General features: G+C 46.1%; 1 protein-coding gene across 3 annotated transcripts in view; it reads left to right on the forward strand.

The window, feature by feature from the left end:
- LOC133158144 (homeobox protein Meis1) overlaps window positions 1–24,959 on the forward strand; it is a 53,782-nt gene that overhangs the window by 22,303 nt on the left and 6,520 nt on the right. For all 3 annotated transcript variants that reach the window (XM_061285100.1, XM_061285097.1, XM_061285099.1), the window contains exons 8-9: window positions 5,581–5,726; window positions 16,169–16,245. In XM_061285100.1, the coding sequence (XP_061141084.1) occupies window positions 5,581–5,726; window positions 16,169–16,245 (223 nt within the window). The remainder of the gene's footprint in view (window positions 1–5,580; window positions 5,727–16,168; window positions 16,246–24,959) is intronic.

Here is a 24,959-nt window from a genome sequence, read left to right on the forward strand (position 1 = left end):
TTCCAAGTAAAGAGTGGTAGAGCGAGGGGGGGTCAAATGGAAAAGTGTGGGGGGGGGGGGGGCAAACAAAAGCCAAGAGCACTTAGCGGCACAATGGCACGGCGGCGGGCCTTTTTCCAAAAGTCAGCTGACAAAGTCCTTGAATGCGGACGTGGGACAAAGATGGAGACCCTTCGGGCTCAACTAAAATAAAGGGGGGAAACCAACCCCCGCGATTCGATTTAGTCAGGCCAGAATAAGACAAGAAAATGAATCACATGAGCCCAAAAAAGTCAAGGACACGCACTTCCAGGCTGCCCGGAGTTAAGTATTGTTGACTATGTGGATTATTTGTTGTTGCCGTGTTTTATTTCTCTCGCGTACGGCGGCCGCTATCACAGTAACACAAAGGCAAGAGCGGCTTAGAGAAGAAAGAAAAATCAATAGCTATACAGCAAAAGTGCTCGACATGAAAAGGGTGAACTCATCACCCGACTATTCCATCTTAGCTTGTATCGTCGGCCCCTTTCTCCCGGAAGTGGGAATAAAAGCCAGTGACTGTTTATGTGTGTACTCGTGTGTGTGTGTCATAGGTTTAATGTCGTGTCGCTGGCTGGCGCTCTGGGCCGTTTTGCGGCGTGTCAAGGCAGGCTCCCGGTGATGACCCTTTATGGTGTGGTGGGAGGGGAGGGGGAAATGGCACCGAGAGAGCAGTCACATTTACGCTGACATTTTTTGCCGTCACCTATGGCGATGTCAACAGCCCCCACCCCCCCCCCCCCCCCACACACACACACACTTTCCATTGTCATAGCCATGAGAAGAGCCATGCATTTGATGCGGGTTTAATCTGAATTCCTTAACAGGCATTATGTCGTGACGGTATACCGAAATAGTGTTGACCTACATTCAGCGATAACGCACACAAACTGCACGCACATCAGCCGACCTTTTGCCGCACGCACAAAAGCACTTGACTGCCTCCCGTTCATGTCTGTTTAAGAGCTGCACTTGATGCTTTGGCGGGGTCTCTGTGTGAAACAAGCGAATTTCCACGACTCGTCAAAAGGGTTTGAAATTTAAAGGCATTGTTGACAGTGGCCTACAGAAATCCACTTTCAAGCACACATTTGTGACTCAGCGGTGACGTGAACTTGACCCCGTTGCACCTTTTTTTTTTTTTGCTGTCACAACAACTCCACTGCCTCTTTTTTGTTTGTTTTTATGTTCCGCTTAGTGAACTCTATCCTGGCATTGGGATGGGATCCCACTGCATTGCGATCCCAAAATAGTGGCGTGGCTCCCTGGCGCGGGCAGGAAGGGAAAGTCTAGACGAGCCGTGCCGCGCCGCCGTCTTGTTTTGTCCGCAGCGCATGTCATTATGCGCCCAATGTTGTGGAGGCGGGGGTGAATTTCTCTCGCCTCTCCTCCCCCAAAAAAACGTTTTGGTTACTCAGAGTGTTTTGTGTCCAAGTGTGTTTTGGAATACATTTAGTAGCCATTTTTGGAACGTTGTCTTGTGGAACATCCCGTGAAGAAAATAAGATTTTTTTTTTTTTTTGGGTGCCGTAAAAGGAGAGATGCTTTTGAAATTCTAGCTTGGCTTTAGAATCTTGGAATTCCAGTATGTTCAGAATATTTGGCAGATGGGAGGGTCCCCCTTGTAAGCGCCCCCCCAGCCCCCAGCTTTAGAGCTTCTGAATGGCCTGACTACAATAAGCGTCACTTATTTTCCGGCTCCTTCTTCTTGTGAGCCCAACGAGGATTGCTGGGAATGCGCCGTTTGGCAACGGAGACATTTTTTTCTTTTCTGTTCAGTCTTCACATTGCGCTATTTTGCAATCAGAAGCGTTCAATCGTAAATGATCTTCCATCGTTTGATCAGTCTCGACGGGTTTTCAACACCGCTTCCTACATCCGATCTTTTCCAGATTTGATCGCATATGCGGTTGCCAAGGAAAAGTCACACGTGAGCTGAAAGAAAATCCAAGCTGCTTCTGATTTCCCTCCACCGCGTGAATGTTGCCTCTGTGAGCAGCACCTGGATTTCGGCCGGCCGGCTCACCTGCTACACGAGAGTCCGGCGCGTGGAACCTGATAGTGAGGCCCCGGGGCCCGCGTCTCGTCCCGGCCCGGTCTGGCGCGCCGTTATGTAAGACAAGCTCGGTAGAGGTCACTTGACAAAGCAGAAATGAGCCTTCGCGTGACTTCTTCCCTCTTAAATCCAAAATACGCTCCATAAAATCTCCAACTGTAAACGATTCTCATGCTCATGACATCTGGCACGAAGCTAATATTCATCACCCTTTGCGCGTTTGGCACTTTGAAGCAAACAAATGGATATATTAGAAAGCTTAAATGTCATAATTCTCCCACGGGGCACCGCGAGCAAGACGGCACGCTTTCACACATGACGGAGTGACAGAAATTGGCGGCTGTTCATATTTCCAGGCGCTGGAAACAAACGTCCCACACCTCCGACGTGGCGCGGCGCGAGCCACGGCTTGTAATCAGATCATAACAGATTAGCCCAGATAGCGAGCGATAATGTCAGCGTTCGCCTTAAGACGTAACGCTAAAGATATGAAGCGTCATTAGTCGTCTTGATCGCGCTTTTATGTTCAAGCGCAATTTGGATTGTGCTGCTGTTGTTTCAAATCCAATACATGGCCGGATTAAAAAAAAAAAAATCAAATATTTTTAAATATTTTGTTGATTATCTCAAAGCGTCAGATACAAATCCCCCAAAACTGTTTAGTCTTTGTTACTAACCCATCACTTGATTGCTGATTGCATTTTTTTTTTTTTACACAAAAAAAAAATTCATTTCCCCCCTCTTCCTTTTCCAAATGATTTGAAACATCCTTTTTCTGACAAAAAAAATATTTCATAAGGAATCGGGAATAAGAAACAATGAATAAAAGCCACTGCCGCCGAATTAGCATGGAAGCGGCTAATGCTAACTACGCCAGTGGAAATGCTCGGCCAAACACGGCCAAGACTAACCTACTTTTTACGTCATTATCTGTTTGCTCCCAATGTGTGTGTGTGTGTGTGTGAGTGTGTGTCTGTGTGTACTTCAGCGTGTGAGGCGACTGATAAAATATTCTTTCCCTTGGTTGGCCCCGGGGCATTTCAATTGCCCCTGGCTCCTTCCAGTCACTGGCCTGCTCCTTAATTGCCACACACACACACACACACACACGCGCACACACACAACTGCCGTGCTCGGAAACACACACACATAAAGAAAAGGACGCACGCTCACAGACCGATGCACATCTATGCATGCATGCATGCATGCATGTTGCGCACACACACATACACACGCACACACACAAAGCCTCACACCCCCATGGCCAAGCACCACCCTTCATTGATTCAGCCCTTCTTCAACCTCTTCTTCTTCTTCCTGGTTGTTTTGATGTCTTGGGTGTCTTGAGTGTGTTTGGGGCGTTTTGGCGTAAGGCCGGCCATCTTGAATGTTCGGAGCCTTAGCCCTTGCTGGACCTCTCTTTTCAAATTTTAATTATGCCAACACTTCCTCAACATGTCAACCACCTTCCCTCCCCCCCTTTGCACTTCCTCCTCCGCCACGCTTCCCTTCGGCAGAAATTAGCCCCAGACCTGGCGGAGGTGATTGGTATCAAATTGCGGCCAGAATAAAATTGACGGCGCTTCCTCCGTGGTCTAGGTAACCAGAAGCATAAGCGAAACCAAAACTGGATCATAACCCGGGTTAGGAAGAAGGCTTTGAGTTGAAAATTTGTCTTTATAAACATATTACATACAAGAGAAAGAAACGAAAACTAGGTAAGCATCTTTAAATGCGTAGTTTGCTATACTTCCCATGATTGCCTCCATCCCTCCCCCCCTTCCCTCGCTCGCTGGCTCAGTGGCTCGCCGTTGCCAGCGCGCCATTTGCTTCTGTTTTCCCAACTCGCACGGGACGAGCCCTTGGGTTTGTTATTGTAGGCTTTGCTGAACATGAGCTGCTCTTTACAGCGGATTCTGAGCATTTGCTTCCAATGAAAATCTGCTCTTGGATTACAAACGCCTCGGCCGCACGGACGGACGGACCCGTACGCATGCGCCATGTCTGAACTTAAATTGGACTCTTAAAGAAATCAGAACACTTTATTAGCTCGAACCTGCTGTTGCATTCTGGGAATTGTAGTTTTAGTGTGCAAATTCTATTATGGTTGATTTGGGGGTTCTTCGGATCTGCTCTTGCGCTATTTGATACTTGCGGCTCCTGCAACCGGAACCAATCAGACATATTGAGAGGTGCCGAGCCCAGCTTCGAGTGACTCTCCAAGCGGGAAACCTTTTCGTATTGCCCGGCCGCCATTTTCTTGTGCATTATTAATGCTCGCACCTGTGTCTGTGGAAGCTTGTTTTATCACTGCGACTTCATTAAAAAGCTCTCCATATGTGCGCATATGCATCTCGGTGTTGCGGGAGCTGGCAGTACTGATCCGGGCGCGCTCGCTATCCTAATGGCGTGTATAATTCAGGTGCCCCGCAGGCACGCTTTCAGGAATTCTTTTGCCCGAGGTAATGGGGAGCAAAGGCCCCAGGTTTTAGGCCGCTGATTATTCCGCTGATGGCGGCGGGCGTGGAAAAAAAAAGTCATCTCCAGCCGGATTAGCGCCAACATCCCCATTAATTATCAATGTGCTCGAGGTTTAGCGAGGTGTCGCTCCCGCGCCGCCGGAAGCCGAGCCCGCTTTAAAAGTGCTTTGTGTGTAATCAATAAATAACCGCAGCCGATTCTCGCGGCGCTTTTTATTTGTGTTTTTTTTCCCCCCGCCGCGCTGGCAGCTCAGCTCAGTCGCTTGTTTACCGTTTCTTTGATGAATGCCGTCTGCCTTCTTATTTTGAATACTGATAACAACAATTAGGCTCATACAGAGCGCTAACAGTAATTGGTGAGATGTATATAGGTACAGTATATGCGTGAATGTAAAGGGGAAAAAAAAGCCTTTGAAAGAAACGCCCCCCCCCCACCCAACCCGTTTTAAGCCGTCTTCCCCCTCAGGTGAGGTGAACTGGCCTTAATATAGCGCCTTATCGAAGCCCTACAGGTTGCTGTAAGCACCCGTGACGCCATTGTTATGAAAAGCAGCTAGCTTTGTGAGCGCCGTTTTTTCCCGCGCTACCTTTTATTTGCCAGGCTCCCCTTTTGTACTGCCGTGTTACTGTTTTCTAGCGCGAGTCAAATGGCGGAATAACTATTCTATGCCCCCCACCTCCCCCCCTCCTCCTCCACATGAAGGATAATAAAGACTAAATCTCTCTGTCAGTTTCAATTCTGCGCGGGCCAGGATGGCTGAGTGGGGAAATGCGACCTTACAAGTCCTTTGTGCTGGGATGCGCGCCATGTTTTGACTGTGGGGGTTATGAAAGGCAGGGATATTTATAAAAGTATTAAAAATGAATGCGGTTGTGATGCGCGCTATTCACTTTGGGCTATTGTAGCGTTTTCCTACAAACCCCCGCCCCCCCCAATCGCTATTTTATCGCCCTTTGAGGTGCTTGACGTCAACAAATGGTGCTTCTAATGTCTCGCCTTCTTTTTCGATTTTTTTTTTTTTACAGGCGACGGCCTGGACAACAGTGTGGCCTCGCCGAGCACGGGCGACGACGACGACCCGGATAAGGAAAAGAAACGTAACAAGAAGAGGGGCATCTTCCCTAAGGTGGCCACCAACATCATGCGGGCGTGGCTCTTCCAGCACCTAACGGTGAGTTTGCTTTGAACACCACTAATATCATAAGACAAGACTCATGATTTTAAAATGGCCATCCCCTTTTATATATAACATCCAACACGTTGTTCCTCGGTTGCTCTCAGCATTGCATTTCGCGTGAGAACAGCAGCCGCGTTGGTTTTTGGCACGCCAAACAACACATCAATGCCCGCCTGATCACAGCTCGCTCATTCTTCATCATCTTTTCCGACTGTCACGCTGTACCTCTCGTTTATAAACGCACGCTTGTGTTGGCATCTGCTCGGAGCGAGACGCACCCCCACGGGCTCGTGGCTTGTGGGGACGCTTTAACAGAGCGCTTATTAAAAACAAACATGTCATTCTTTTAAGGAGACTTAAAACTGTGAGAAGCACCTTGTGATGTGCTGATAGCAGCTGCGGCGGCTGCGGACCACAAGATCAGTTCCTTTCTCAGTGAGGCCTTGATGGAGTTCGTCTTTACACTTGAACTCGTCCAACCCAAAGTGTCACGCCAACGCTGCGGGCGAGATTCGTCCCCTCAGCACACGAGGCTTGATTTACAATCTCGATCTAAACGCCCAGGAAATAACGGCAAATTAACGGCGGCACATTGGGGTCGGGCGAAAACTCGATTGTCCATGTGAGTGTGGGCGTGGCCAGTGGCGGACAGCTGCTCCTTCGTGCGTGCGCTTGGAGATAAAGACGCAAACGACACTAATTCCTCTCCTTATCGTGATTTCTTTCTCCTGCCTTTTTAGTCTTATTCCTTTTATTTCATGATTCCATGGAAGTTCCCGTAGGTTGTGCCCAAAGCTATCTGGCTGTAATGTGTGAATAACTGCTTCCGCCTGCTTTTATGGCACGCATCATTTTTATTGTATCGCCATTTATTTTAATCGTACTGCTTTCCAGTTAATGCCACACTTACGAGTCGCTTCAGTGTCTCAGCTGCTGCTTTTTGTCTTACACCAATTGGATACATGCACATCAACAAAGACCCCCCCCCCCCCCATTATCTTTCAAGTGTATTTAATAATTGAGCACGCATGCAGGAGAAGATGTTGATACAGCAAAACTAGACTAGAGCAGCGGGCACACCACTCCCCCCCCATTGCTGCCCCCTCAGGGGAGTCGCTGTTGTGCATGAGTGGAAGAGAAGGTGGGTGGCAGGATGAAGCTGCCAGGAGATGGCAGGAGGCGTCGAGCCAGCCGTTTCCGCATCAGATTTTCGATTTGAAGAAAAGTTGCATGCGTAGATTTGAAAATGAACCACATATAGAACCTGAAAAAAAAAAGGACCCCAATTTTTGGTTGCGAGATAGTGAAGAGTGACCCGATGCCTGCAAAGCCTTGGCATAAGTATCAGAGCTGGCCTCTGAGGTAGGAAACCCGGCCGAGTGGCTTCAAAGCATCCCGTCATGCATTTGGAATGTACACCCTGCTGCCCCTAACCCCCTTTGCTTTCATCCAAATGGTATTTTCTTGTTTAATTTAACAAGAAATGAGAAGTAAATGAAAGCTCGGGCCTCCGATCCCCCGACGCGCCCCGTGATCCGCGCTCCTCTCCCCTCTGAAAAGGCAATTTGTGAAATTATGTGATGGAGTAATTAGATGGAATTCACAAGCACGCCCCCCCCCAACTGTTATTCACGTTCATGGCTGCCTGCCTCCACCAGGGAGGGGCAATGGTGTTAGCGTGTTAGCTGGCAGACTGCGCCGCGATCTCGTACACATTATCGCTAACACTCCCATTGCTGGCTGGCTGAGCTCCCTGCCTATTTGTACACACAGTCGCCGTAACGAGAGGCAGCCGCGATCGCAGCTCGTAAACGGAGCCAAGCCGGCTCGGCGACCCGCCCTCCCCCTCCCCGCCTCCTTTTCTCCCATTTAAAACGTATAAAACGCACCAAGAGCGTATTCAGAAAAAAAAATCCAACTGGAAGGCATAATCCACCGTTAATACAATTAGAGGCTAATTTAACCGCACACAAAGTGAGGTTTTGTGAAAAGCGACATCATTCGTTCAGGCACCGGCAGAAAAGCCATGGAACAACTCTTATATCATTTGGGAAGTTTTATTGATAAGTGAATTGGATTAGCGGGCTAGTCCAGTTTTTATGATTGCTATTTTGGTGAACGTCTTCGTCTCGCACATTGCAACTGAGCACTTTCAAGTATAACGCGCCCCTTAGCAAGAAATTAGCATCCGTTGTCGTTGCCATTCGTCACTCTCGGTGCCGAGCTCTCCCGCGGGCTTCCAAAGTCGGCCTCAGACGGCGTCAGTCTGAGGCTGTTTATTGCTGGAGCCTGAACATGTCATCACAACGGTCACCTGGGGCAGGATCATCAGTTCGCCCTTCAAATAGCGTCGCTTTGTACTCATGAGCAAACGCTGACCTCGTGGACAAAAATCACTCCACCCTGTTGTCGTTCCTCCCAAATCTTAATTCTTCATTTTACCAAGAAATTTGGAAGTGCTGGAAAGTCCCAAATGTTGACTCCGGGGGGGTAGGAGGGAGATTTTTTTTTTTTTTTTTTTATCTAACTCTTAAAAGTGATTTTTCTTTTTATTCTTAGAAATGCCACTTCATCCTTTAATTCTGCCATTTCGCCATCTTGCCACAATGTGTCCAATTGAGTCAAAGGCCGTTGAGCCTTAAAATAGAAATCTTTTCACCAATGTTTTCGGGCCTCCCATTCTAAGACTTTATCCAAAGTCTGTCCCACGTGTCTCAATGCTGCTTGCCGCATGATTGTTGTTGTCTCATCAGAGCGACGAGACAGCACATCAGCTGACCGTCCGTCCGTCCGTCCGTCTTGAGCTCCCGTCAAAGACAAACAAAGACGCAATGTCCGTCTCGCCGCGTGCGGTCATGTCTCCTCCTCCCTACGCGATTACAATCGTAATGCAGCCTAATGGCTGTCAGAATCGGAGGCGCCAGCTCTTTACGCTTTTGGAAGAGTTGACAGACGGCGGCGCGCTCGCGCCAGCGGCCTGGCGTGACGGCCGTGACAACAGAGAACAAGTCGTCGTTCTTTGCTCGCTCTCAGATGCTTTCTGGGAGGCGCTGAAAATGCCGCCGGGATCTTTAGGACTTACACTGCCTGTGTGTGTTGGACCTTCCACGGCGTCAAACCGCACGGCGGGCGATTTATCAATGTTATCGATTAGTAGAAGTTCATTGCGGATGAAAACATTGTTCAAGTTTAAAAATAATTGAATTATTTGAATGTCATTGTCGTTTAGGGAAACCATTGATGACAATCAACCTTTTATATAGATTCAGAGATTTGGGTTTACGACTAACTCCCAGCCCAAATTAAAGGTAGCAGACGCCACTTGGTGTCAAGCAAGGAAGGCAGCTGAGTCAACTTCTGACACACACACACACACACACACACACACACACACACGTACATATGTGCGCTCATTCCGTTGCCCCCAACCCCCACTTTGGCCTACACCTTATAATGAAAACATCATCAATTATCCCTCTTGACAGGCCCTAGAGACCAAAGGCAGACAAGGGGGGGGGGGCATCTTTTATTGTTGACTGACCTCCTCACACACACGCATGCACAAACGCTCGCTTTTGTTAAAGTATCAAAAAAAAAAAAAACAATAGCATGATGAGCCATCTTTGCCAAATAGTGACCCTTGGGAGTTTGTATGCAACTGGGAGTGATTCAGTGTGGCGTCAGTAGTGATGGTGAGGTACTGGGATCGGGGGTAGTGCTATGACCAGTCCAGAGGGGTCCCGACAGATTACATGAAAGGCCATCTGTTCTCTGATTGATGGACAGAATGATGGATGATCTCTTTTTTTTACAAAGGCACGGAAGCATATTTGGTAACCCGAGCAAGAGGTCAGAATGGACCCTCGCTCCGAGGCGCTGCCTGACCTCTCCCACACAAAGCGAAAAAAATAACTATTACATATGATTATGAAATGCAACAGAGCCACCATGTTGACGTATCCTAATAAGTTTTGAGTGTGTGTACTCATAATCACCGATGTGATTAATGGTGTCATACACACACGCTTTTTCACACTTTCTCCTCACTTTCATTATCAACTGTGTGCTATCAACTTGCCAGCGTGTACCTTTGTGTATGAGTGTTTATGTGTGTATGGGTTTCATGGAGGGGAAAAAAACCGAATAACTCTAAAATGACAAATTATTCTCTGTTGGGCGCTAATGCATGACAGCAGATACACACGCACACTCAACCGTGACATCAGCGCGTGGGTGGGATGCGGAGTTCCCCACCATGGCTGTGGTATTGGAGAGTGTGTGGCAAGTCCAAGTTTAGAAAATACTGTCACAAGTTAGCTTGTCATATTTTTAGAGACCTCCTCGAGTCTCAACAAATCTAAGTTGACTTTGCACTTTCTGCAAATTTGTCATTAAGATGTCATTCGTCACTGAGAAATAATGACATCATCAAATTAAAAAGGAATATTTAATTTCCGGAAAACACATCTCGTTGATGAGTGAACTGCAATAATGTGGCAGGATTTTGGTACATATTGCAAAATTGCAAGAACATGGACCGGTCTGATCCTTTATCAAGTTACTCACCCAAATTCCAGCCAAGCTTCAGTTAAGTTGTAAAATGGATTAAGCACTTTTTGGCTACTTTTATTTATCAAATCAGCAGTTTTACATCAAACCACTTTAAATTAAGTTCAGCGGCTTTGAAGAAAGTTTAACATAGCCTTAGTGTGTGTGGGTGTATGTGTAGCTTGGTTGTGTTCAGCCAGCAATATATTAACTCTGCTTCAGTGTGAAATCACATTAGCGCTAGCTGTTAGCCGCTATCCATTAAGGCTGTTTTGGTGATCCGCGGGATTGTCGGATCTCTTTTCTGGCTGGAGTCAGCAACTCGATGCCTTGTACTTACTTATATGGCCCCATCCCCGCATGTCACTTATGTTATTTCTGCTTGTGATGGATGCAGCCATTTTGAACCGCTTATAATCAGCATGCTCGTTCGTCAACGGGCTTGTGTGTCCCCGTTGACTCAACTCGTATAAAAAAAATAGTTCTTCCATTGTTTTATTTTCTAATCCAGCGATCTGTGTCCCATTGAATTTTTCTATTTAATTTGAAACCATTCCAATGTGACTTGTTCTATTGCATTTTTAATCCAACACAATGAAAAAAGGCCCAAGCACTAATTTGTGTGCATGTTTTCGGTGTTGTGTGAGGATTTTTGTATTCAGCCATGCTTGCGGTGAATGTAGACAAACGGCACGTCATGATGGTGGAAAAAAGAAAAGCACGACATTTTCCTCACTTGATGTTATTTTCCAGTCGCCCCCCCCCCCAACTAAATCGACTGGTCTTATGTCTTATTGTAAACACCTTGCACGCTTCACCTCCGTCCTGCAATCGGGAGGTGAAGCAAGTGCTGCTCACTTGTTTGTTACGACGGATTAGCTCATTGATTTGTCATAGTGGTGCACTGATGGAGAAGATGAGCAGGAGGAGGAGAAAGAAGGCCCAGCTCGGGCACTTAATGGAAACTTAACAAGAGGAGGGAGGAGGCAAATGGAAGGAAAATAAAAGAGGGGGGGAGAGGGAAGGAGTCTTGTAGCGCGTGAAAGCTAGCAAAAAGCTAAATATAGAAGCGACGGATGGAAGAGGGCACGGGCAGGTGAAAGGATCTACCGTGTAGAGATGAATGAGACGTCGCCGAGCATCGGGGCGCAATTGTGGAATTACCTCACTAACTTTTCAGCTTTATTCACCCTCCCCAAAGCTGACTTTGTAATTAAACCGTCAGGGGCAAAAGGCTAATTATGCTAATAATGTAATAATATCGCCACGGTTATTAGAGTGTGCCCAAATTGCTTCCTGTCGGGGATCGACTTTCGGCACATTTCCCCCCTCTCGTAGTCGAGTGAAATAAATGACAATCAACAACAATAAAGTCATTTCTATGAACCAAGTGGAGGGGGCGGGGCTATAAATACGAAGGCATCCCACTGTTGACCTCCACCCTCATGGCCACCCCCTCCTCCAAGGCGGCAGTGGCGTCGCACCTCCAGCTGTGGCTGCCGTTCACCAATGCCTTTTGGAGTGCCCCCCTTCGCTCAAATAGGCAGTAATTACCAGCTTAAAGAGGTTTAGTGGTCCAGCAAACTACATAATCACCCCTTGAATTAGCCCCGGCTCATCAGGCGCACTCCGACGAGCAGTCCGCCGGCGCGCCGTAAAGGGGCGGCAGGTGTAGCCAAAAGCTCGGCCCAACCCCGGTGATGAAAGTAGCGAGGCAAGTAAAAATAAGTCCGTGTTTGTACTTTGGTACTTCCCAAAGCTGCGAAACCCGATTTCGCACGGCGCAGAATGTGAATTAGACAAACGCCGGCGATGATGATCAATTACCCAAGATGAGCTACGCTTTCCACACGCCGCTAACTCCATTTGTTTCCCATAAGGCCGCCGCATTGAGGGAATTCCCTAAACCAACAAAAGCTGTTTTTTTTGTTTTTTTGCGAGGAAAAGCGCTCATTAATGTGTGAAAACATCTGTTTGCCCGCCTTTATCTCCAGGAGAAATGAAGAGGCACTCGATGACAAAGTGCCAATTGTTGAATTATTCATGTTACAAGCTCAGAGATGTTTATGTAATTTTTTTTTTTGTCTGCGGTGTTGTTATTTTTTTGGAGTGTCTTTTGTTATTCTGCTTTTGAGAAAGCCCCAATCAAAGGAAATTAGTTTGTTTTTGTTTTGTTCCCTCATTTTTTTTGTTTCTCTTTAAGCAACACACACACACACACTCCCACCCTCCAACTTTCCTAAGTAAGTCAATGGAATGCTGTTGGATGTCTCATATACTGAACCTGAACAAAGTACTCTAGTAAAAGTAAAATTATTTTAAAAGGAAATCATTTAACGGGAACATTTCCAATGTTTTCAATCCGTTACCTTACAAGATTGTGTCGCAACTAGACAACGACTGAACAGGAAGCAAATTTAGGGAGTACGCACAGCTTAGTATGTCGGAAAGTCTGCACTTGCTCAGAGTTTTGGCATAACAATGTGCTCACCTCCCCAAATATTTAAAGCAACCTCATACCGGCCTGGCAGCTCTTGCAGTAAACAGTACGTTCGTGAATGTGTGTGTGTGTGTGTGTGTGTGTGTGTGTGTGTGTGTGTGTGTGTGTGTGTGTGTGTGTGTGTGTGTGTGTGTGTGTGTGTGTGTGTGTGTGTGTGTGTGTGTGTGTGTGTGTGTGTGTGTGTGTGTGTGTGTAGCTAACCCTCGGGCCAAACCCCCCCGCACCGGATTAGCCGTCTGGGAGCGGGCCCGCTGCTCGGCTTGTCGCTCGCCCGCCAAGTCAACAAGCAGGAATCAACATCCCGCTTGTTGATTGTATACAAAAGTCGTTCCGAAATGACCCTTAGCGGCAAGCTAGCGCTTGTTAGCGTAAGACCGTTTCGATCCTCCGGGGTCACTCCGGTGTAAAAGGGGTCACGGCCCAGGCAAAAATTTGTAGCTTGCTAAGAAAGTTAGCATTGCGCGTTGGTAGAGCACGACAAATTTTGCGAGTGCCGTTTAAATGATCGGCAGTTCACCACACAAGGAGCTGTCGTAAAAATGTGTTCATGTTTGCCATTTTGCACATCACAGCCGGTTGCAAAGTTGACTGGATTTAGCGACGTCAGCGCTTATGTTTCTTGTCAAAGTGTATTTTTGGTGCTCCTCGGGGGGGTTTTTGTTTGTGCTGACACGGCGAGATGAAGACGTCGGTGAAATAATCCTCCTCCTCACTGTAAACTGGAGCATCACCGCCGCTTTTTAACTTGTGACACTTTTCCTCCCTTTAGGGAAAAAGATTTTGGCACATTGTTTTTTTGCCATAATCATTTAAATGTTATGAGTGGATTTTTTTTTTTCTCCCATCAATATGTTAAGGCAATAGAAGACTGAGGCAGAAAGGATCAATATTTTTCTAATAACATGACAATCACGTAAAATATTTCAATAAAAATAAATCACACATCGGAAATCAAGGCAGCCAATCGGATGTCGGTAAAACGCTGGTGTTATTGTTGCGAGGACGAATTTTGAATCTGAACTAGTTTGCTAATGCGTAACTGGCCTGCACTACTGATTCTGCAGGCCCTGGCCAGATAAGATTAGCAGAGCAACACATACAGGCTGAAATCTGGTTGGACAAAAATATCCCACTATTGGGACTTGTCTCGCTTCCTTTTTTCTTCTAGTGAATCTCAAAACTCCAACATACACATGAGCTGTGACTCGGCGAAGGTCTGACCCTTCCCTCCCCCATTGTAGTTTGATTTGGCAAAGACCCACTTACTTATATTAACACGCAAAATAGCACAGGGTCGGACTGATAAGATGAGGGAAAACACAAGCCTCCCTCGCGTCCTGGCGGCCACATGCTCGCAGCGAGCAGGCTGCGAGTTCTCATGAAAGCGCTTGTATATTTGGAGAAGACATATCATTAAGATAGAGCAGAGGGAATGGGAAGGAGGAGGGGAGGATGCGCCGAAACTTTCCATCTGCTGCTCTCAAGAACACGCTCCCGCTCTCACTCTCTCGGCACGCCCATTCCAAGCCAAAGGCCATTAGGAGACGCTGCATTACACACCTTATTAAAACTTCACAGTTGTGACGGATTGGACTTCATTTGGCTCCAAGAAGCAAGAAGGGAGGATAAAAACATTGTGTGTTGTGTTCTTTGAGAAGATTCTGGTGCGGTTTTTCACTATTTACATGGACTCAAGTCTGTTTGCTAACTTAAGATGACTAGGATGAGTAATGAGCATCATGTTTTTTTGTAGATGTATGGCAACCTGTCCCTAAATCTCCGTTTAGTTTAGAGTCGGGATCAGCAGCAATTTTAGCTACAGCCAGTTGGAGGGACGGTCTGCATGTTCAAGCTGGTTCACGACTTTTAAGAATTTTACAACGTCCGGTCTAGAAGAAGGAGGCGTGAGATGTGTGTCCGCATGCAAAGCGTAGCCACGCAAACAGGCTACATTTGTTCTGCGTTGTAGCCTGTGGCATGGACCCCACCCCTTTTCTTGACCCCCCCCCACTCGATTTTGTTTTAACGAGTGGACGATATAGCCAACGCTCACATGACGAGCACCGACATGCTAGCGGCGCATCTTTTTGTATTAATGGACAGCAAGCAAAAGCCTGAACAATGGCGTTTTATGACTTGTGAAGCACGCGGGCGGCAGAGCGGCGCCTCGTATCTGCCGTCATTGCGTAACTTGCGGTTGAATCGGTCTGATTTTTACACAATACGATTTTCGGATATAAAGCATGCTGTACATCTCATATCAAGATACCAAACAAAATATGCGACGTTAAAGGGCAAGGACCGTAACTAAATAAATATAGTTAGCATTTGGCGTTAAATTCTAGCGTCTTCATCTTGACTTTCTCCACAACCAGTTAGACTTGAACGCACCACACCGCTCATTGACGATCGAAATCAGTTTGTCCGAGTTGATAAATCCAATAAGTATTATTGATGTTGTTGGCAAACTATCGTGACTCAAACACGCTGCTCGAATACACAAACAGGGTGGACAGCATTTTGGCTGGAGGCGACAATGCAATTATAACTTACTGCATGGAATTAGCCTCCATGTATTCCCCCGCCCGCTCCTCCTCCTTCCCCACAGCCCATCACATGGACAAGGGGAATGCTGGAAGCGGAAAAAAAAAAAAAAAGAGCGAGTCTTCCCTCTCTGCTGTCTGCTGCCCTTCAAACAAAACACAGTCCTGTTCATTATGTGGCATGAAAGGCTAAAAAAACAGAAGTAAACATGCTGGCGCCACACCAATTTTACACGTCTTTGTGTATGAGCTCACACTGTGTCGGTTCACACACGTGTCATGTTTTGAATATGAATTGAAAGGACAGACCTCTAGTGTACTCTTCTATGTCGAAATACAAAAAGAGCAAGTGTCATTTCACATTTCTTTTCATACTTCCTAATAGGAACATCCAAACAAGTGCAAATTTAGCCAAGTTCCTTAACTTCTCCGTCCAGTCACACTCAAGGTGAACAGCAAATATCGGGCATGAATATTAATTTGAGTCGTTTAATAATTCATTTGAACCTTAGGGTAGGGTGATGATACAACATACATCAATGATTTTTCTTAAAATAAAAAAATATATAAAAACGTTTGAATTTATTATTGATTTTCCCTAATCAAGAATGATACACAGAAGGGTACAGGCTCAAATATATGCATACATTCCTGTCGATCTTTTAATAAGTAAAACGTCTTTAGATTTGGCAATCTAAGGCCAGTCGGATCAAACCATTTTCCAAACAATCAGAGAATTCCATTCATGATGTAACACCGAGGCAGCATTCGAGCCTATCAGATCAAATAAGCCCCTCCCTTGACGGGAAGTAAACTAAAGTGTGCATATTTTCTTTTTCCTAAAGCATCCGTACCCGTCAGAAGAACAGAAGAAGCAGCTGGCACAAGACACGGGCCTCACCATCTTACAAGTCAACAACTGGTAAGAGAAGCTCACTCGGCATCACGCGTGTACCATCTCATCCTTCCCTCAGGCCATGCCGGCTGCCGGTGATCGGAATTAATGCCGCCACTCCGACATCAGCCCCCCCTAACCCACCCCCATCCTCCGCCTCTGCCCGTTCCCAAACACAGAAACACACGGCTTACGGAATCACGCTGGTGCGGATCAATCTAAACAGATATGGCCTCAAGTCATTTTCCAAAAAGCAGCTCTAATTAAGAGTCAAACAAGCATCGGAAAGCATTAAAAAAGAATGATAATCAGGGCACGCAGAAAGTTAGCTGCGGTGATTAACGCACGGATCAGGCTCGATGTTCACGTGGGCTTGTTTTCATGTTTTTAATGACGTATATTTAAATCCTTTTTTTAAAGGAGTTGGTGAATATTTGATTGGGCTCCACTTGTCTCTGCGACATTTTCATTGGCTCATGTTAAAATTCAGATCATTCAGAAATTCATTCTTTTTTGTAGTTTCAAGTTGTTCCAATTTGAATATTTTTTTTTTTCCAAACTTTCTCCTACCTTTACCCTAAATTCTTGACGGTTAATGATGTTTCTTTGAAGATTTGTGGCCTTTCTGTTCAAGATTTTTTTTCAATTAAGATTCTCAACTTGCTGGTTGACTTAGCTTGAAGCGATTTTTTTTTTTTTTAATTAGGTGCCAAGGTTGACCCAAAACCAGGCTTTTAACCTGAGCTAGCTTTAGAAAAAAGTACAACGAGGGTCTCGTGTTTTTGCGACAAGCTTCTCTTGGCACTTTTCCAAATCCGAGCCTTTCTTAAAATGTTTATTTACATGTATCTGTCAATTGATTTGAATCTCAGTCTGTCTGACTTGGGTTTGTTTCCCTTTTTACACCTTGACTCTAAATCGTTGACTGTAGATAATATTTCTCTGAAGATTTGCGGTGTTTCTGCTTAGAAATTCAACATATTATTCCTTACGACGCTTCACTAGCCGGTTAGCTTAGCTCGAAGCAGCCTCTTTTTTTAATTGGGTGTGGAGTTTGATTCAAAACTAGGCTTTTAACCTGAGGTAGCGTCAGGGGAAAAGGTAGAAAGAGGGTCGTCTTCACGCGGTCGTATCAGATGGATGCCTATCAGCGCACACTTGCCGTTATTAGCCGCGGCTAATTAAAGGGCCGGCGCGGTCCAGCTAAGCGTGGCCCCCATTTGATCTGTAAAAAAAATGAATCGTGGCAAGCGAGGGAGAGCCAAAGTGAGATGAAAAGAAGGAAAGAGGAGAAGATAAGGAGGGAGGAGAGGAGATTAATCCCTCTAATGATGTTAACATGATGCCCGCCATTGTTCAACGGGAAGAGCTCCAGAGACAGGCGGTAGATTAGCATGCCAGGCAGTCTATGGAGAATTCAGCACATGCACACACGTGCACACTGGAGTGGAATAAGGACCCCAGGGAAGCCGTGTGGAGGTTATCACATCAGGTGACCTCGCTGAAATCCATCAGGGGATCAATTCTTTTAGCACAGATAAAAGCCGGTGTGTGTGCTGCCTGAATTGCCTTTTGTAGGCGTCAACATGCCCGAAAGCTCACCAAAACGCAGGTGAAAAGGTTTTTATTTTTGTGGTCTTGAAGATGAACCCCCCAAAAAAATCACTCAGTAGCGTGCCCTGGAAAATTACATGAAATTATCCCCCGACGCCATTTTTGCTGGGTGATGAGAAAATTTGGTGGACTCAACGATCCATGCCTTAAATTCAATAGGAAGTCGGCCATTTTGGTTTGAAACAGCCTGTTGAAACGACGTCAAAATCAATTGATAGCCGTGCGTTTGGAGCCGGAACCATCATTCTCGAGCTTGCTTTTAAGATATTAAGTCACCGAAATGAAGCAGGTTCATGATTTTTTAGCATATTCTCAAACGGCTAAAGACGCACAACCTCAAGGTGGGCGTGTGTACAATGCGTACATCGTGGGAGAGTAATCTCCGTTGGTACGTGCGTCCACGAGGGTGGTTAATCTAGAAGGTATTAGCTGTAAAAACCAACGCTCGGATCCAACTGCCTCCTCATATTGTAAAAATGTGTGTTTGGGTGTGTTGTTGTTGTGTGTTTCCATGTGCTGTGACAGAAAAGCGCACAACAGTAGCAAGCGCAAGGGAGGTTACATGAGGCAAGTGAGAAAGAGAGAAGGAGAGAGAGCACTGCCATTTTGTTGGTATGTTGGTGTTGTCGCGCTGCCCTGGAAGCTCTGTTGCCATTGGGTGTCGCCATAGCAACCCCCGGTGATGGTTACCTCCTGACCCTCTGATTTGGTGGAGTCAATTTGCCTGTCGGCCACTCACTCACACACACATTCACTCACTTGACCACCAATTCTGACATTCTGATATACTGTACACGAAGCAGGCCGCATTAATGTTATGGTATTTCGCTTTATGTATTAGCATTAACCTCGCGGTCTCTAAATCCAAATAATGCGCTTGTTGCCAAAAGAAAAAAAAATCCTTTCACATCAAACCACTTTAATCCCAAGACACCAGAATAGACAAAGAATATGAAATCATCAAGCGTCTTCGGATCGGCAAGATGTTATTGAAGTAACTTAAACTATGACACATCCTGGCTCGCCATGTCCCTCACGTGCACTCGGGCGCCGCGTAGATGTGTTAACACACGTCGCTGTGTATTATTGATGAGGCGGCGGCAGTCGCAAAGCTCGGCAGATTAAATAAGAAATGCTAAAGGCCGGCAAGGGGCGCAGCTCGCTCATGAATTATTGGCACCGGGGAGGTTTCCCCCTTTGAACAGGGAGGGGAGGGAGGAACACTTTACACCACCACCTTGTCCTTAAGGGGACCTGCAGTCAGTCATGTGATCAGTCGCTGGCCTAACTGACGGTTTAGCTTCTTGACCGACTACAGTTTGAAAATATTTTGGGGGGGGATTATTCAAAGCGAAATCCCTGAGAAAATAATTGAAAATACAGTGTACGACTAAGAAAGGCGGCGTGAGCGATGATGACTTCACCGCTCCCGGTAATGCGTTTCCCACAATAATGTCGACTGTAGCCAATCGTCTTAATTACACTCAGACGTTCTTTTCCCCTTACGCACGCGAGTATTTCTCATGCTGTCATTATTCTCATCTCCTCTGTGTCATGAGGCACGTGCGGCGGGGACGCACTCGCACACCAGGAAGCCGCGCTTGTATTGTAACAAACGCACATACGAGCCGAGGAGATTTTCCCTAAGTTGCGCTTACACGCTCCGCTGATGTAAAAATCAATGCGAGGGTCATCAGGTTTCTCCTTCCTGGGCGCAATTTAATCACGGCCCTTTAAAAGGCGGCGTTTGAGCCATTGTTTGGTCAATAAGGCCGCTTTTAGCAACATCTTAAGAGCCGGGTGAAAGCGAGCGCAGGCTACTTAAGCCGGGAGGGGCCCATCATGGCGTTTCTGGAAGGACCAGAACCTCTCATTATGTACACAGTTGCACACAGCGTTGATCAGTTCTCCACCAAGCGTGACCCAATACTTTTGTCCATTCTTTGTACTTGTCTTCTTAGAAAGGGTTGTTGACGGTAAATGTCTTGGTAATGGATGGGCGTCATAAGAGAGAAGAGGAGCAGGTTTTATTACATTTCTGTCGTCTTACTGTATTAAAAAAAAAAAAAGCGTGACTTCTGGTTTATCAGGATTCGACATCGCCTCCCGGGGAATCCCTCGGCCCGGCTGATGCTATCACGCCCGACAATAACAATGATTGTGAAAAGGACACGTTGTCGAGACCAGTGTGCAAACAACTGGTCCGGTGAGTCCGGTCATTGAGTTCAGGCTTACTTGCGTGTGTTGGAATGAGAGGATGCCTACTTCTAGTTAAGTTGGGTCAGTCTACATACTCGCATATTTTTGTTGGGGGAACATCAAAATGTCCACTCTTGGAAGAACTGCGTTAGAAAAGTGTGACACACAAAGATAGAAAGACAATAGTATGCATATGCGCAAGAGTGTGTCTGTGTGTGTTATGAATTCTTCTCCTCCTCACGACTCATAAATCATCTCCATCTTCATGGCGCGCCAGCCCGCCGGCTCACAGCCTGGCCGTGAATTATCAATTCATGCACGCGTATTAAAACCAATACTGTCGTTTTCCTTGCGCTATTAATAACGACGCTGTTTAGCACGGCCTCTGCGACTAAGTCCGCTTTCTACATTCATCTGGGGGAGCTATGACCAATTTCACTGTCGCCATCTTGCTTGTCATAGACGGAGGTAGAGCGGGTTACCTGCGGACTGCGAACACTCACACGAAAGTGCACAGATTTAACAAGCAGACTTGTTGCGAGGTGAGGCAGGGGTCACCTGACTGGGCTCATGCCAGGCTGTTATTAGTCAGGAGGCCTTGCTGGCTGTGTTTATACATGCGAGCAATATCTCATGCACACACACACAGTTGGATCCAACTCCTGCTAACAGTAGGCGGAGGATTACGTGCATGCGGTGCGGGGAAACATAAGAAAAGTGTGAAATTTAAAAGGGGCTTTAAAGTGAGATCGGCTGTGAGGGTCAACTAATCCCCCCCGCCCTCGCATACACACACATAGAAGATACACACTTAGCAAACACACACTCCATGCCTGAGTTTGGCGTCCATTGGAAGTGGAGTGAAACGAATGCTAAACTGGTTTACTGAGTGGGAAGACAAGTTGGGCAACCCCAAACACACATGTATGTCCAAAGACGCATGTTTGTGTTCATGACAGCCAGCTGCTTAAAGAGGAATTAAGACTCTGAAGGAAAAAGTCCAAATCCTGCTGGCCATGTTGCCACTTTCTGTGGACCGAAAATGATATTATTTTATACTATTATTTCATGTCATATTAATTTCAATTCATTTTTATACAAGAAATTCTACACTTGTTTTGAATGACGGAAAAATTGGCTAGCTCCGGCCCATTCGGAATAGTCCGGAAAACAAACAGGAAACTGAATGGATGAGTGCTACGCCCCACAAATGTCAGCACGTCTTCGCTTGACACACACACACACGCACACCACTTGATTGCAGTTAGGCAAGTGCCCAGTTTTGGTCGCCATGGTAATCCCAATAACAAATTCACAACATGATGTCATTCTCATATTGCACTGTATATAGACGCAGCATCAACATGTTAGCTGTAACCTTTTGGGGCATTTTATCCACATGGCACACAAACAGTTACAGGAGACATTTTTGAGGCAAATGAAGAGAAAAGCTGGTGTAGCCTCAAGGTGGTGTTTTGTGATCGCAAAGTAAAACAGGTAGGGAAGTTATGAGGCGCCGGAAGGGATGCTGTAGGGCAAACACCTCCGTGTTTGAGGCAAGTCGACACAAGCTGAAGATCGTGTTCGAAGAAAGCATTTTTTTTTTTATCAACGTGTGCGCGCAGTTTTAGCAGTGTTGCTAATGATCGCATAATATTGCCAAAGTGTCTCATCTCATTTTCCCTCCATTATGTTGTTAATCAATCTGCCAAAAAAACCGATAGATGTTTCTTTTGTTTATGCCAGCGTTACTTATCAAGAAATCACAAATACTGGATATTATTAATATCTTTGTTCATGATGATATTCATGGCGGCGAAAAAAAAAAAAAAGTACTGCTTTTAAGTTATTCTTTACCTTGTTATGTGTGTGTTACACCCCTGACAGTGATTTATGTTCTGGCCAAGTATATTTTGCTGCCAATTCATATTTGTCCCTGACGATAAAGTATGACTGATTATCTGGTTTCTTACACTTTGTTAATGTTTGTATTTCAACAGCGCGCTACTAAATCCTGTCATGTGCGGCTGCTATTATGCAAATAAATCATCCCCTTTTTCCCGGCAGTATAAAGGTCTAACCGGTTTACTGTTAGTTTGCGAGTTTAATGCACGAGCAGGAAGCACATGTGGGCAAGGCGTTAATTGCGGTTTGAGGAGCAAACAATGGATGTCATCCGCGCGCTGACGAGCCCACGATAAGAACCCATGCCGAGTCTTTGCCTTCTCCTTTTCGCTCTCTTAAATCACCTTGAATGGCAGCCGACGGGAGTGTGCACGCCGCGGCGAACGGTTATTTTCAGCTCTCCGAGATTTTGAATATGCATATTGCACCTCTGTTGGCGTGCGTCCAAATAGACCAAATAAGTCCTGCTCAGTGTGTGTGTGTGTTTGGTGAATTTAAATGAGAGGGCTTGCCGCGTAACCTTTTGTATCTCCAATCTGCATCTTTCCACCAGCTCGTTATTAAATTACCTCCCCGATCGGTCACAGCGCCGAGGCAGCTGATGAAAAAGACAATTTCTTGCTTTTAATTGGCCATTTCACGTGCGCCGCACGTACACCTGTGCGCGCCCGTGCATGCGTGCGTAGTACATGTGTGTGTGATGTCATGAGAATAGGACATTATCTTGGCAGTCGCACTCAGTTCCAGTCTCTTTGTAGACCGGCGATGAGAAATTGGTGCAAAAGTCAAACACAATCTGATTTGTTTGGATTCCAAAGTAATTAAATTCCCTCATAGGAAATAATGGGAAAAAGAAAGTTCTGTAAACTAACTGCCAATTTCCACATTTCGAATTGGGCTGTTTAGAAGTTTAGAAGGTGTTTTTAACACAATTTTTTTTTTTTTTTCGTAATATTTTCGTTAAAAAAAAATGTTTCCTTATTATTTGCTTCACATTGTGCTGCTCCTTTTGATACATGAAGTACTTTAGTAAGTTTAGTTCTTCACATTTTTTTTTTTTATTACCTTGCCGTGGTACCAAAAGGCAAAAAGTGGAGCTACGTTGAAGTATGCGCCACAGCTTCCAGGCGTATTACCAACCCTACCCCCCCCCCCCCCCCCTTCCGAAAATGTTGGTGTTTCTCCAAGTTGTACACACTTTGAAGGCCTTGAAACGTTGAGGTCTCTCTGTATTCTGGAGGCGCATCAACAAAGACCGCATGGCGTTCTTAGTTGTGGCGCAACACATGGACAGCATGTGTGTGTGTGTTTGTGTGTGTGCCCCTGCTGGGACTCCAAACTCCAGGCGCTTTGCTCCCACGACGAGGCTACGGGATTCCATTTTTATTTGGGGTCACCCCCTCTCACCACGTTTTGGGCCAAAATAGCCCAACTATTGTGGCTGCACTTGAATAGTGAGCCTCATTGTGTTTTTTTTTTTTGCCTTGGGGGAGGCCGTAAACAACGGGCATGTGCGGTTGGCTCGGGGGGTCGTGCGAAGGTGAAAGAGGAGCTGGCCGTTTACTCCTCGCCTTCTCATTCGGCGCGGCTTGTTAACGCTCGCAGTGAGAGTGTCTGCTTTCCTTTTTTTTTTTTTGTCCGTCATTCTCCCTCTCGTTCCCCCGGCCGCTATTATGAGAGGCATTTTCTCCTTTGTTCCAGGCCCCATGGTGCATCTGGCCTCAGATACGGGCACGTCGGGGACAGGAAGCTGGCAGGAGGAGGGAGTGGGCGGGGGAAGGGGGGTGGGGTGTCCAGTATGAGTCAAAACCGGACCGCCACTTTCCACCAGAGAAGGGAGGCATGATAAGGAATGATAAAACAGCCCCAAAAGCAAATACATTAAAGGCTTTTGGTATTGTTGGCAAATTACAGTGATGGAGGCAACGTCTCCAATATTTATATTCTTTTCAAAATTCTAAGCAACATCCGGTTATGATAGAAGAAAAGTATTGTGATGTTATCAATATCATTGACAACTCTCATCACGTAAGCTTTGGAACGCTTCCAACGGCAAGATTTCGTGATATCGATATCATTGTGCAAAGCAGCACGATACCGTCAAATCATCTCCACACAATCTAGGATGAACAAACACTCAGCTTTCTAAGAAGCCCACCTTGCCAAAAGCTCCTCCGTCTTGCATCAGTGTGTTTGTGGACGTGTCGCAGGAAAGAATATAAAAAAGAGGCTTTAAAACATATATGGGAGAGGGGGGCGGGGTAGGAGGTCAACTGTTAGCCAGCACTGGCCCACGTTTGACCTTCTGTAAAGGGCCCGCAGAGGAGAGGAGTTAGAGGAATGCTCTTTGACGCTCCCATATCTCCCCCAGCGAAACAGGCCCCCATCAGGGAGGGCTGGTTGGGGGTAGGGGGGGGTGTTGGTGATAAAACTCCAGACGTTCCCTCATTTGATGGTGCTCTGCCATGTCAGTCCATTCTCGCATTCCTCCCTTGCTGTCCTCACACCCCGAAAACAGACGCAGAATTCCCCACATTTTATTCCAACAAAGTTCCAAACATAGCCCCCCCCCCCCCTTTGGGATTCTTGCTAAAGCCAGTTTGACTAAGCAAGATGAAATTTGGAAGACATCTATCATAAGTAGTAAATGGTAGTGAAAAAAAAGTTTCTGGAAGCCATGTCTGAAAAGTCAGAAGACATTTGTAGTCTGCCATTTTGGTTCGGTTCCTTCAAAAAATATTTTTAAATTTCAACCCAGACACTAAAAATCTGCCGTTTTAATTGAATTCAGTGGCATTTCCAGGAGGATCTTTCGAAGCGAACCTCTCCCACCAAAATTCAGATTGCAACATGAAACGTGGTAGGCACGTTTATCCTAAAAAAAAAAAACATGTTTGGCAAATTGGCTCAAAGCCGTCAAAGACAAACAAAATAATCAATTCAGGATTTTTTATCTTGCTACCAAATTTGAAGCATGTACACGAGACAAATGGGCGACACAAAATTACCAGGATGATTTGTTT

Source organism: Syngnathus typhle, linkage group LG8 (genome assembly GCF_033458585.1).
Source record: "Syngnathus typhle isolate RoL2023-S1 ecotype Sweden linkage group LG8, RoL_Styp_1.0, whole genome shotgun sequence".
NCBI lineage: Eukaryota > Metazoa > Chordata > Actinopteri > Syngnathiformes > Syngnathidae > Syngnathus > Syngnathus typhle.